The following is a 12,686-nucleotide window of genomic DNA, read 5'->3' as shown; positions in this document are numbered from 1 at the left end:
CCTTCTTGATTGACAGTCTTCCGAGAGGCTTCCGACGGTCGCATCCATCGCGTCACGATTTTCCGAAAGAAGCCGAACGTCGGTGCGCAAGCGCAGTATAGAGCCGCACCGACGTTCGGCTTCTTTCGGCTACTAGTGACGCGATGGATGCGACCGTCGGAAGCCTCTCGGAAGACTGTCAATCAAGAAGGAACGCCCGCGCCCGAAGACCCATACCCCGAAGCCGACGGAGAAGATGCATCTCGAAAACGGTAAGTACGGCTCATATTTTAAAACAACTAGCCGATGCCCCTAGACACAACGAGCAGGAATCTAAGGGGAAAAATAGTTTTATGGGTAAACTCCCGCTTTAAGCATTACAAGTTAAACAGCAATTCTAATGTCATTTTTCACTGCCATCTCCTTCCCTCTAATTAGAACCCCCAAACATTATATATATTTTTTATCCTAACACCCTAGAGAATAAAATGGCGATCGTTGCAATACTTTCTGTCATGCCGTATTTGCGCAGCGGTCTTACAAGCGCACTTTTTTGGGAAAAAATTACACTTTTTTTAATTAAAAAATAAGACAACAGTAAAGTTATCCCCATTTTTTTTTTAATATTATGAAAGATAATGTTACGCCGAGTAAATTCATACCCAACATGTCACGTTTCAAAATTGCGTCCGCTAGTGGAATGCCGACAAACTTTTACCCTTTAAAATCTTCATAGGCGACGTTTAAAAAGATCTACAGGTTGCATGTTTTGAGTTACAGAGGAGGTCTAGGGCTAGAATTATTGCTCTTGCTCTACCAATTGCGGCGATACCTCACATGTGTGGTTTGAACACCGTTTACATATGCGGGCGCTGCTCACGTATGTGTTCGCTTCTGCGCGCAAGCTCGGCAGGACGGGGCACGTTTTCTGGCTCCTAACTTTTTTAGCTGGCTCGTAGATTCCAAGCAAATTTGTCAAACCCTGGCTGACGCGTTTCACACTAACTTCAGTGTTTATTTATAGCTGAAAAATCCGCTATGAATAAACACTGAAGCTAGTTTTGGGTGGAGTGAAGATAAAATATGCCATCGGTACAATAAAAGGGAAAAAAGGTCATTCATTGTATGTTCCATTTCTGGGATTTTACTTGCATAATTCTGGAACTGAACATGCAGTAACCTTCTAGATGAGGTACACAAGAGGTATGCGACTTAAGCCTTTTAGTGTATGCGTGTTTAATGTTTATCTGCCTGACTCAGGCTGGAGGTATTGTGCTTCCTATTATTTGCAGTTTGAGTTTCTCGCTCCTGTGTGTTGACCTCTTAGTCATTGCTAGGTGTGTCTGATATGTGTGGAGCCGGCACCCGGGGGAGGAGTCGGCGCTGAAGGTTCTGACTGTCTACGTAGAATGTTCGTAAACAGTAAGAGTTTCCTTATGGTGAGTCACTAAAAACAATCTTATCGGGGTTGATCCCTTCTAATGGAACTAAAAGGATGAGAGGCAGAGTGTACCTAAACTTCAAATTGAGTTCTATAAAAGAGCGGGTGATAACTTTTTAAAAAGCCAAATGTAGGTGAAGTCGGACCAATAATTTTCATATGTGGATTTTTTTGGGAACCAAGCATTTTTTTTAATGCAACTCTTTACACCAAAATTGGACACTGTAATTCAAATATGTCAAACGCAAGGCATGCGGGCCGAATCCTGCCTGCCAGGCCTTGTCACGTGGCCCTCACTTCCAGATTTGCAGCAGGAACGTGGTGGGACTCCATTCCGCCACCTCCAACTCTTGCCCTCCGCTCCCCGCTGTCACTTGTAAACCCAGAAGTCTTCTGTGCTTATAAGCGACAGCAGCTTCTGTAACTAACAGATTCTTGCACGCACTCACGGCAGGGACAGATCTCCAGAAGCGAGAGAACGATCTTTGAGGCAGCGCCACCTACCCAGGGAGGTACTAGAGCCAGGCCAGACACGTGAGAGAGAGAGAGAGAGAGATGCAAGGAAGCTTTGGGGGGTTGCACAATGTGCATATCGCGCCACCCGATCTCTACGCTCTGTCTGCGGCGCACCCAAGATGCAGCCGGCCCTTTGATGAATACCATACTGCTGAGGTGACCCGCATTTAAGCTGGACACCCCTACTTCTGTCCATGAGATTGTTTTGCCTTTTGTGGAAACAAAACTGCTGAAGAAACCTGTTAGGCCCCGTACACACGTCATGGACATGGACAGACGGTCCGTGTTCATCCAATCCCCCCCATAGGGGAGAGTGGAGAAAAGAGAGCTCATCTGGGATCAAAAGAGCTATCCCCACTGAGCAAGCGGAGGTTTATGGGGTGGATCATTCCTGATCCGCCCCGTGTGAAAGGGGCCTTACAAGTTCCATATTGCTTTTTCAGCAGAGGATGCATTTTGCTGTTAGTCTAGTGGAATATTTCTCAACTCCAGTCCTCAAGGCGCCCCAACAGGTCATGTTTTCAGGATTTCCCTAAAATGAATTGGCTGTGGTAATTACTAAGGCAGTGAAACTGATTAAATCGCCTGTGCAAAAAAATGGAAAGCCTGAAAACCTGACCTGTTGGGGCGCCTCGAGGACTGGAGTTGAGAAACCCTGGTCTAGTGGAATTGGCCCAGGTGTGTATCTCATGCACACTCTTGGGGCCGTGCAGCGGCATGATCTGTCACCCAGCAGACACAGCCGAAAATGGATCCGTTTACGGAGCCTGCCCTGATGATACCATATGATCCCTGTGACTAATCAGTGATCACATGCCAATAGTACACAATGGCTTTCGATCATAGTCATTTATTGTGTACTATTGAGATCTCTTTGATCACATGGAACAGAGCCCAATCGCAGCGGACTGTACTGCTCTGGTGACAGTAGGTGTAAAAGAAAAAACAAATTACATTTCTCGTTTCCTAAAAAAAGAAAGTGACAAAAATTACACCTTCAAAATACTCGCTAGACCTTTTCCTGAAAACGATGGGGTGTCGTCTTTAAAAAATGGGTCATTTGGGGGGTGTTTGTACTGTCCTTACATTTTAGGGCCCCAGGAACTGAGATAGGTTGTCAGTACATCAGGATTAATCAATTTTCAGATTAAGACTCTATAACATTCACACAGACTAAATAATATACACTGATGTGGGTTGGCAGGAAGGGGGTGAAAGAGTAGAACAAAACCCCTCCCCTCTGGGTGATCTCTGTACATTGCACAGATTTTTAGCAATCTTTGTTGCGGATTACTACCTTTTTTGTTGTTCTGAAGAAATATCTGTTTCTGTGTCCATGTGCCGTGTGAATCTGTATTGGAATTGTATTATAATTATCAATGGGCTTCTGCACCTGAAGGGTTCTAATGAGGAAAGTGGCAGGGTCTGCATCCCTTTAGATAACATTTTAGATTGGGAGTAGCTCACCAAAAAATAAATTGTTGCAGGGGAAGCCCAAAACTGACTTGTATCTTAGTGCAGGCTTTTGGGAACATCGGTGAGCCAATCGCACAAGCAGGAAATGACGTATCTGGGGGGTGTTCTCTATACCATCTGTGTACAGAACGCCTCCAGGTCGCCATGTTGCATTTTACAGAAAATTTCAGCTCTGCAGATTGAAAAGGAAAGGTGTGTTTGTTTGTTTGTTTGTTTGTTTGTTTTTTTTGTTTTTGTTTTTATCACATTTATGTCCAAGGTTGATTTATTTATTTTTTTTATTTGTGCACATAATAAATATGTTGCCTAAAGCAGTAGGATATAATTACCTCCCACATCACTTCTGTGCCAATCTTGGATCAAGAGGCAATCATTTGTTAATAACTTTCTATTACAATGTGGCTTATGTCGCAATTGTATACGCTAGATTTTTATTTGCTATTTTTTCCCATGTAAGTGGAGTTGCCCTTTTAATGGAGGTTTGAAACGTGTCAGAACTTTGGCATCTGTTGTCCCCATAAGGATGCGTCTCCTCACTTCTTGTCCTGGTAGCCGGTAATGAGGTCCAATCAAATGGCAACGTTTCATTTTCATTCTGACTTTTAGACCTTGGACACCATAGTTGTTTTTATTTCTCTTTAGAAAGAATGTCATTTTATAATGCTTTATGGAGTTTCGTTATGTGGAGGTTGTAGCTGTAAATACAGTTGGGAGTTCTTTAAAGGAAAGTCCCGTTATCGCCTCCTTTGTTTGAACTTCTCGGTGTTGTGTACTTCTCTCTCTCTATTATTTAATGGGGCAGGGCTCTCCGCTGGCACCTTCATTCGTCACACTGGCTCCTGCGTTGGTCTGCCTGGCTCCTGGTGTCCAATTATCTCTACCTGTAATGGAAAGCTTTCACGTCTTCTCCTCTCTTCACTGTCTACTTCCTACATCTTCTGTGTAAATAAGGTTTGGGGATTCCGCTACACTGGTGTAACTTACCTAGCTCATAGAATGGTCAATAACAACTCTGAGAGAACTGTCAGAAGAATAAAGCTAAAATTTACATCTTTGTGTTAGTTCTTTAGAGAAAAATAATCACTTTTCGGTTCTTATTGAAGTGTTGGAAAAGAATTGGAGAAATACAAGGTAACCCTTGCAATGGAGGGGGAGCACTTATTTCCTCCTATAGCAATGGTGTCCAAACTGCAGCCCTATACTTGCTTTTATCCAGCCATTGGGCCACTATTCTTCTTGCTTTCTGCAACATTGGGACATAATTCCTCCCACTGGCACCAAAGATTGGGGCACTGTTCCTCCCGCTGGCACGGGCGACAGGGAGGGGTCCTGTTCCTCCCGCTGGCACGGGCGACAGGGAGGGGTCCTGTTCCTCCCGCTGGCACCGGCGACAGGGAGGGGTCCTGTTCCTCCCGCTGGCACCGGCGACAGGGAGGGGTCCTGTTCCTCCCGCTGGCACCGGCGACGGGGAGGGGGTCCTGTTCCTCCCGCTGGCACCGGCGACGGGGAGGGGGTCCTGTTCCTCCCGTTGGCACCGGTGACAGTGGGAGGGGTCCTGTTCCTCCCGCTGGCACTGGTGACAGTAGGAGGGGAGGGGGCGCAGTTTCCTCCCGCTGGCACTGGTGACAGTAGGAGGGGAGGGGGCGCAGTTTCCTCCCGCTGGCACCGGGGTGCAGTTTCCTCCCGCTGGCCACAGTCTGGTTTGAAGGACTGTAAACTGGCCCTTCTGTTTAGAAAGTTTGGAGACCCCTTGCTCTATAGTCCTGAATGTGACGGGATCAGCTTGTCTATTGGAGAACTTTAGGCTCAGGGTTTTCTTTGTACAATTTTTTAAAACCATATGGTATGAGGTCAAACCTTAACACTTTTAAATTGTATGCAATCAGGCAGGCCCTTGTACTACGTAGTTGAAGGTAAATCTAAAGGAAATAATAATAAAAAAAAAAATTGTATAAAGTGTAGCCTCGTACACACGATGAGAATATCCAGCGAATGTCCGTGTTTTTTTTTTTTTTTTTGCATGCTAGTCTCATATCGAATATGAAGAGGCTACTAAAGTTATGAAAATTTTCATACGACTTTGGAAGTGATGTAATGCAGGGGTTGACAAATTTGCTTGGAATCTAGGAGCCAGCTAAAAAAGTTATGAGCCAGAAAACGCGCCCCGTCGCGACGAGCTTGCGCGCAGAAGCGAACACATACATGAGCAGCGACCACATATGTAAACGGTGTTCAAACCACACATGTAAGGTATCGCCGCGATTGGTAGAGCGAGAGCAATAATTCTAGCCCTAGACCTCCTCTGTAACTCAAAACATGCAACCTGTAGAGTTTTTTAAACGTCGCCTATGGAGATTTTAAAGAGTAAAAGTTTGACGCCATTCCACGAGCGGACGTAATTTTGAAGCGTGACATGTTGGGTATCAATTTACTCGACGTAACATTATCTTTCATAATATAAAAAAAAAATGGGGATAATTTTACTGTTGTCTTATTTTTTAATTAAAAAAAGTGTAATTTTTTTCCCAAAAAAAGTGCGCTTGCAAGACCGCTGCGCAAATACGGCATGACAGAAAGTATTGCAACGATCGCCATTTTATTCTCTAGGGTGTTTGGATAAAAAATATATATAATGTTTGGGGGTTCTAGTTAGAGCAGACCTGGGCAAACTACGGCCCGCGGGCCGTATACGGCCCGGCGGACCTTTTAATCCGGCCCACCCCCGCCGCCGCCGCTGCCACGTTAATCACCGCGGCGGGGAACATTAGACAGCGTTCGTCTGAACAGCTGTTTTCCCCGCCGCGCATAGACACTCCCCCTTGGACGGATCTGTCCAATCGCGAGCAAGGGGGAGTCACATAGACACTCCCCCTTGCTCGCGATTGGACAGATCCGTCCAAGGGGGAGTGTCTATGGCATAGACACTCCCCCTTGGACGGATCTGTCCAATCGCGAGCAAGGGGGAGTCACATAGACACTCCCCCTTGCTCGCGATTGGACAGATCCGTCCAAGGGGGGAGTGTCTATGCGCAGCGGGGAAAACAGCTGTTCAAACGAACGCTGTCTGTAATGTTCCCCGCCGCGGTGATAACAGTAGGCAGGGCCGGGAGGGGTCACTGTGCCCATCACACGCAGCCACTTGTGCCAACACATTCAGCCACTTGTGCCAACACATGCAGCAACTTGTGCCACCATAAATTGTCGCCACTGTGCCAATCACACGTAGCCACTGTGCCAATCACACGCAGCCACTGTTCCCATCAAACGCAGCCACTGTGCCAATCACACGCAGCCACTGTGCCAATCACATGCAGCCACTGTGCCCATCAAACGCAGCCACTGTGCCAATAACACGCAGCCACTGTGCCAATAACACGCAGCCACTGTGCCAATAACACGCAGCCACTCTGCCCATCAAACGCAGCCACTCTGCCCATCAAACGCAGCCACTCTGCCCATCAAACGCAGCCACTATGCCAATCACACGCAGCCACTGTGCCCATCAAACGCAGCCACTGTGCCATCACATGCAGCCACTGTGCCAACACACGCAGTCACTGTGCCATCAATTGTTGCCACTGTGCGCATCACACGCAGCCACTGTGCCATCAATTTTCGCCACTGTGCCCATCAAACGCAACCACTGTGCCATCACACGCAGCCACTGTGCCATCATATGCAGCCACTGTTTAATCAATTGTTATTGATTAAACAGTGGCTGCCTGTCCCCAGCCTCTGTCCCCCTCCTGTGTCATGTCCCCAGCCTCTGTCCCCCTCCTGTGTCATGTCCCCAGCCTCTGTCCCCCTCCTGTGTCATGTCCCCAGCCTCTGTCCCCCTCCTGTGTCATGTCCCCAGCCTCTGTCCCCCTCCTGTGTCATGTCCCCAGCCTCTGTCCCCCTCCTGTGTCATGTCCCCAGCCTCTGTCCCCCTCCTGTGCCATTTCCCCAGCCTCTGTCCCCCTCCTGTGTCATGTCCCCAGCGTCTGTCCCCCTCCTGTGTCATGTCCCCAGCGTCTGTCCCCCTCCTGTGTCATGTCCCCACCGTCTGTCCCCCTCCTGTGTCATGTCCCCAGCCTCTGTCGCCCTCCTGTGTCATGTCCCCAGCGTCTGTCCCCCTCCTGTGTCATGTCCCCAGCGTCTGTCCCCCTCCTGTGTCATGTCCCCAGCGTCTGTCCCCCACCTGTGTCATGTCCCCACCGTCTGTCCCCCTCCTGTGTCATGTCCCCAGCGTCTGTCCCCCTCCTGTGTCATGTCCCCAGCGTCTGTCCCCCTCCTGTGTCATGTCCCCAGCGTCTGTCCCCCTCCTGTGTCATGTCCCCAGCGTCTGTCCCCCTCCTGTGTCATGTCCCCAGCGTCTGTCCCCCTCCTGTGTCATGTCCCCAGCCTCTGTCCCCCTCCTGTGTCATGTCCCCAGCCTCTGTCCCCCTCCTGTGTCATGTCCCCAGCCTCTGTCCCCCTCCTGTGTCATGTCCCCAGCCTCTGTCCCCCTCCTGTGTCATGTCCCCAGCCTCTGTCCCCCTCCTGTGTCATGTCCCCAGCCTCTGTCCCCCTCCTGTGTCATGTCCCCAGCCTCTGTCCCCCTCCTGTGTCATGTCCCCAGCCTCTGTCCCCCTCCTGTGTCATGTCCCCAGCCTCTGTCCCCCTCCTGTGTCATGTCCCCAGCCTCTGTCCCCCTCCTGTGTCATGTCCCCAGCCTCTGTCCCCCTCCTGTGTCATGTCCCCAGCCTCTGTCCCCCTCCTGTGCCATGTCCCCAGCCTCTGTCCCCCTCCTGTGCCATGTCCCCAGCCTCTGTCCCCCTCCTGTGCCATGTCCCCAGCCTCTGTCCCCCTCCTGTGTCATGTCCCCAGCCTCTGTCCCCCTCCTGTGTCATGTCTATAACAAGTACTCGTACCAGTTTTCCAACAATGATATTTACTGCTTTTTATAAAGAAATACAATTGATTTTATGCAGTATTGAGTTTAGCCTTTTGGCCCGGCCCTCCAAAATATTTTTAGTTTCTCATGTGGCCCCATCGAAAAAATAATTGCCCACCCCTGAGTTAGAGGGAAGAAGATGGCAGTGAAAATAGTGAAAAATTACATTAGAATTGCTGTTTAACTTGTAATGCTTAACTTGTAATACCAACGGCTCACCACCAGATGGTGCCAGCTCACCAAAAAAAAAAAAAAAAAAAAATTTTTTTTTTTTTTTGCCCCCCCCTTCCAAGCCAAGTCGCCAGGACCCTATTTCTAGTCGCCATGGCGACCTGGCGCCCGGGATTTGTCGACCCCTGATGTAATGTATTCTTTTTCCCAGCATGTGTTGCCTTGGTCTAACAGATTTTTTTCGACGACTACTGTACTGATTATACGAATAGTTTGTTATGGTGTCATAAGAGAAAAATTTCTGTGCTTGTCCCCGAATATTTTTTGCTTTTGAACTGTAGTGATCGGCTCTCGAAAACTGTGAACAAGCCAACAATCGGATTATTGTACGATCGCTTTGAAAAGTGGTATTTTTCGTCTGATGTGTGGGCTTAAAGTGATTACAAAGGAATAATTATTATTATTATTATTATTATTTTTTTTAAATGCATTTCTCTATACTTGCCTGCTCTTTGCAATGGAATTGTAGTGAGGGGCCCAGACTCTCCTCTTCTCTGGTCCCCTGCCAGCGTCCTGGCCCCTCCTCCCTGTAGAGTGCCCCCGTGGGAAGCATGCTCACTTCTGGGCACCACTGCTGTGCCCATTGACACAGACAGTGGCACTTGGCCTTGCCCCACTCCATCACTGGCTTTGATTGTCCGTACTAGGAGCCAACGGCTCTCGGTGCCCCAGCAATGCTAGTGAGACCCAGAAGTGAGGGAGAAAGGCGCTGCAGACGTGCACAGCGCTGGATCGAATGAGGGCTCAGGTAAGTAAAAGGAGGGGCGGGGTTGTCAAAACCGATGCCTATACATCCACCTCTATTACACGCAGCTGCAACCACCCGCACAGAAAAACTGCGCTGTATGCACTGGGAATCGCACTTGCACCGGGAACTGCGCTGCACTTGGAGTTCCCATGCGGGCTACGATTCCAGAACTGGTGCAGGGACATGTTCTCTGCGTTACCGGAGGGACAACAGCCCAAACAAATGTGTGTTTTTTTTTTTTGGAATAATAATATAGAAAAGACAAACTGATTAGGGTTATCCAATGAACACAAAGCGGTTTCTGGCACATTCAGTAGAATAGAACACAATAGAACCTGTGTGGACATAAAGCGAAATTATGAAGAACAAGAGTTGGTTATTTCTTTATATTTGGCAGAAACCTATATATGAGTTTTTTTATATATATATTATATTTCTGTTCTGCTTCTCTGTATTAATAGCAGCGTTTTCCTTCCTTCAGTTTGGGGCGGAGTTTCGGCGATTTGCTCTGGAACGATCTAAGCCCGGGAAGTTCGATGAATTCTATGGATTACTCCAGCATGTGCATAAAATCCCCAACGTGGATGTACTTGTTGGTTACGCCGATATTCACGGGGACTTGCTGCCCATCAACAATGACGACAACTACCATAAAGCGATAACGACCGCCAACCCGCTACTGAGGATATTCCTACAGAGAAAAGGTAATTGCTTAATTAAAAAAAGTTGCTTGAATTCTAACTATAAATTCAAAGCCCCAGCTGTTCCACTGGCAAAACAATTTAAATTAATGTTCTGGTGTAGCTTAAGATGGTTCCTGTGGGGGAGACTTCCTTTAACTGTTTGCCATTGATTTGTGTCATAAAGACAGGAAATAAGGCTAAATACTTATACAGTACCTGGCTTTGATCCCGCCAGTTACCTTTCTTCCCTCTACTAAGCTGACCACACAAAGCACAGAAGCTGATCTGTGATAGTGTGGTCATTTCTCATCCTTTGGCTGATAATTCAGAGGTACAGGACACTTTGCAGATACACAGCATGCCTGTATTGGGTAATTCATCCACCATGCCCCCCAACCAATCACAGCCTGGCTCTGGCCCACGCCCCTTCCCAATCGCACCCCTCCTCTGGCGCGTGCCCCCTCCCAATCACAGCCCGCGTTTTCCATCCTCCTCGTCCAAGCAAAGCCCACCTCCCCCCCCTCCCCTGTGCGCTCAAGCACTGATCTGGTGCATAGCCCGCCTCTTGCTTTTTAAACCACTGCATCCTTAATTACCGATGAGTTTTCAGCTGTCAGTGGGCTTCCCCTGATGACAGCTGAATGTGAAAAAATAGAATGGCAAAGGACCTGGTATGGATTTGGCCCACATCATGTGTTTTTTTTTTTTTTTTTTTTTTGCTGGTATTTATTTATTTTTTTTCTTTCATTCAGTTAAGGACGCAGTGGCCGGCTTCCTGACCCGCTCATTGGCTACCAAGCTATACACAGTGTTTTAACCACTTAAGGACCGAGCCTATTTTTCAGACTCTGTGTTTACAAGTTAAAATCTTTTTCTAGCAAAAAAATAAAAATTACTTGGGACCCCAATTTTTTTTTATATATATATATATATATATATATATATATATATATATATATATATATATATATATATATATATATATATATATATATATATATATATATATATATATATATATATATATATATATATATATATATATATATATATATTTTATATATTCGAGACACCCTAGAGAATAAAATGGCAAACATTGCAATACTTAGTTACACCGTATTTGAGCAGTGGTCATTTTTTGAAAAAAATATGCTTTTTTTAAAATTAAGACAACAGTAAAGTTAGCCCGCTTTTTTATTTTTATTTTATTGTGAAAGATAATTTTACAACGTCCGTTGTAATAGAAAAAAAGGCATGACAGAACATCTTAAATATGAGATCTGGGGTCAAAAAGACCCGACATCTCATATTTACACTAAAATGCAATGCAAAAAAATGAGTCCTTTTGAAAAAAACGAAAAAAAAAAAAAACCTTTTAAGAGCATTGGGGCGGAAGTGACGTTTGGCCTCACTCAACATCCAGGCTCAGAGGAGAGCGGACGCCCCACCCCTGATAAAGTGATCTGTAGCTGAGGCCACTTTTATCTGAAAGCTGACCACCCGCTGAAGAAGAGGATACCGGGGTTATGGCAGTTAGCTGCTGCCATAACAATATTCCTCTTCTAACTGCCGATATATAACGATGGCGGGTGGTCTGGGAGTGGTTAAAGTTAAAAAAAAAAAAAACATCAAACAACGCAACACTTGTGTTTCTGGTGCGGCTCCATTGAAGTCTATTACATGCAAAAACGCAATCTGTTGCAGGGAAAAACGTCCTTGACCCTTTCCAAAAACGCAGCGGCTGAAAAACGTGTACCATAAGAAACCATGGACTGTGATGCATTTCTGAAAAGCGCACTAAAAATCGCATAGGTATGAACGTAGGGTAATGTCTGCTTTGAGGGAAAGGTCCTCTCTCCATGCGGACATCACAATTGATGTGCAGTACATTTTTTGTTGGGTAATTTGTAGCTGTGGAAGGCAAAGATCAAACCCTCATTCCCGGGTTTAGCGGCACTAATCTCACCAAAGTCATTTCTCTCTGTTGTGGCTCATTAGATGGATGTGCTGTGATATTGATATATAATGTGCTGCGTTCCCTCGGGTTCCAAAATGACGCGTCTCTCCTCATGAAGCTTCCCCACATGTTTGTATTGAGCCGGGCAAATATTTGAAGGTTTGTTTTGTAACTTTATTAATTGTGTTCCTTCTGCTACAATAACACCCCCCCCCCCCCCCCACACACTTCTGCTTTGCTGCCTCGGCAGATTCATTGTATCAGGCGCCGCTTGACGTGTGTACAGTGATGGATGGTTCTTACAATTACTTTGTGTCTCTTTCCAGAATTTTTTTTTGTTTTTTCTTTTGAAGGTCTACGCTATTTTATCATTTTAGAGTCTCTAGCCTTTTGTGTATTTTTAGACGGATGACATCTATTTTTATAAAAAAGGCAACAGAATGTGTCATTTTTTTTGCCTTTTTTGAACCATTGAATTATACTTTTTGTCTTTTTTACTTTTAGCCCTCCAATTACACTGAATGCGGCTTTGAAAAATCACGTTGGATCAGCGCGATTTCAAAGCCGCAGGACAGTGCAGTTTCATTTGCGTCTGGTCAACGCCGTTGATGCAATTTCGTGCACAGATGTCAGTGCACGTCGCACATGAAATCGTGAAAAACAGAGTTTGCTTTGAATACAAAAAATGTATTGTGTGTTTTGCTTTGTGGTGCTCAGATACAGTGTAGTTCTGCTTTAAC

The 12,686-nt window shown here is 46.3% G+C and overlaps 1 protein-coding gene across 1 annotated transcript in view; it reads left to right on the top strand.

Annotated features, from left to right (window-relative positions):
* PARD6B (par-6 family cell polarity regulator beta) overlaps window positions 1-12,686 on the top strand; it is a 57,539-nt gene that overhangs the window by 14,864 nt on the left and 29,989 nt on the right. Inside the window, exon 2 of the mRNA XM_040331662.1 lies at window positions 9,788-10,010. Within this exon, the coding sequence (XP_040187596.1) occupies window positions 9,788-10,010 (223 nt within the window). The remainder of the gene's footprint in view (window positions 1-9,787; window positions 10,011-12,686) is intronic.

Source organism: Rana temporaria, chromosome 12 (genome assembly GCF_905171775.1).
Source record: "Rana temporaria chromosome 12, aRanTem1.1, whole genome shotgun sequence".
Taxonomy (NCBI): Eukaryota; Metazoa; Chordata; class Amphibia; order Anura; family Ranidae; genus Rana; species Rana temporaria.
The sequence above is the reverse complement of the archived record's forward strand: the minus strand, read 5'-3'. Positions and strand labels throughout refer to the sequence as shown.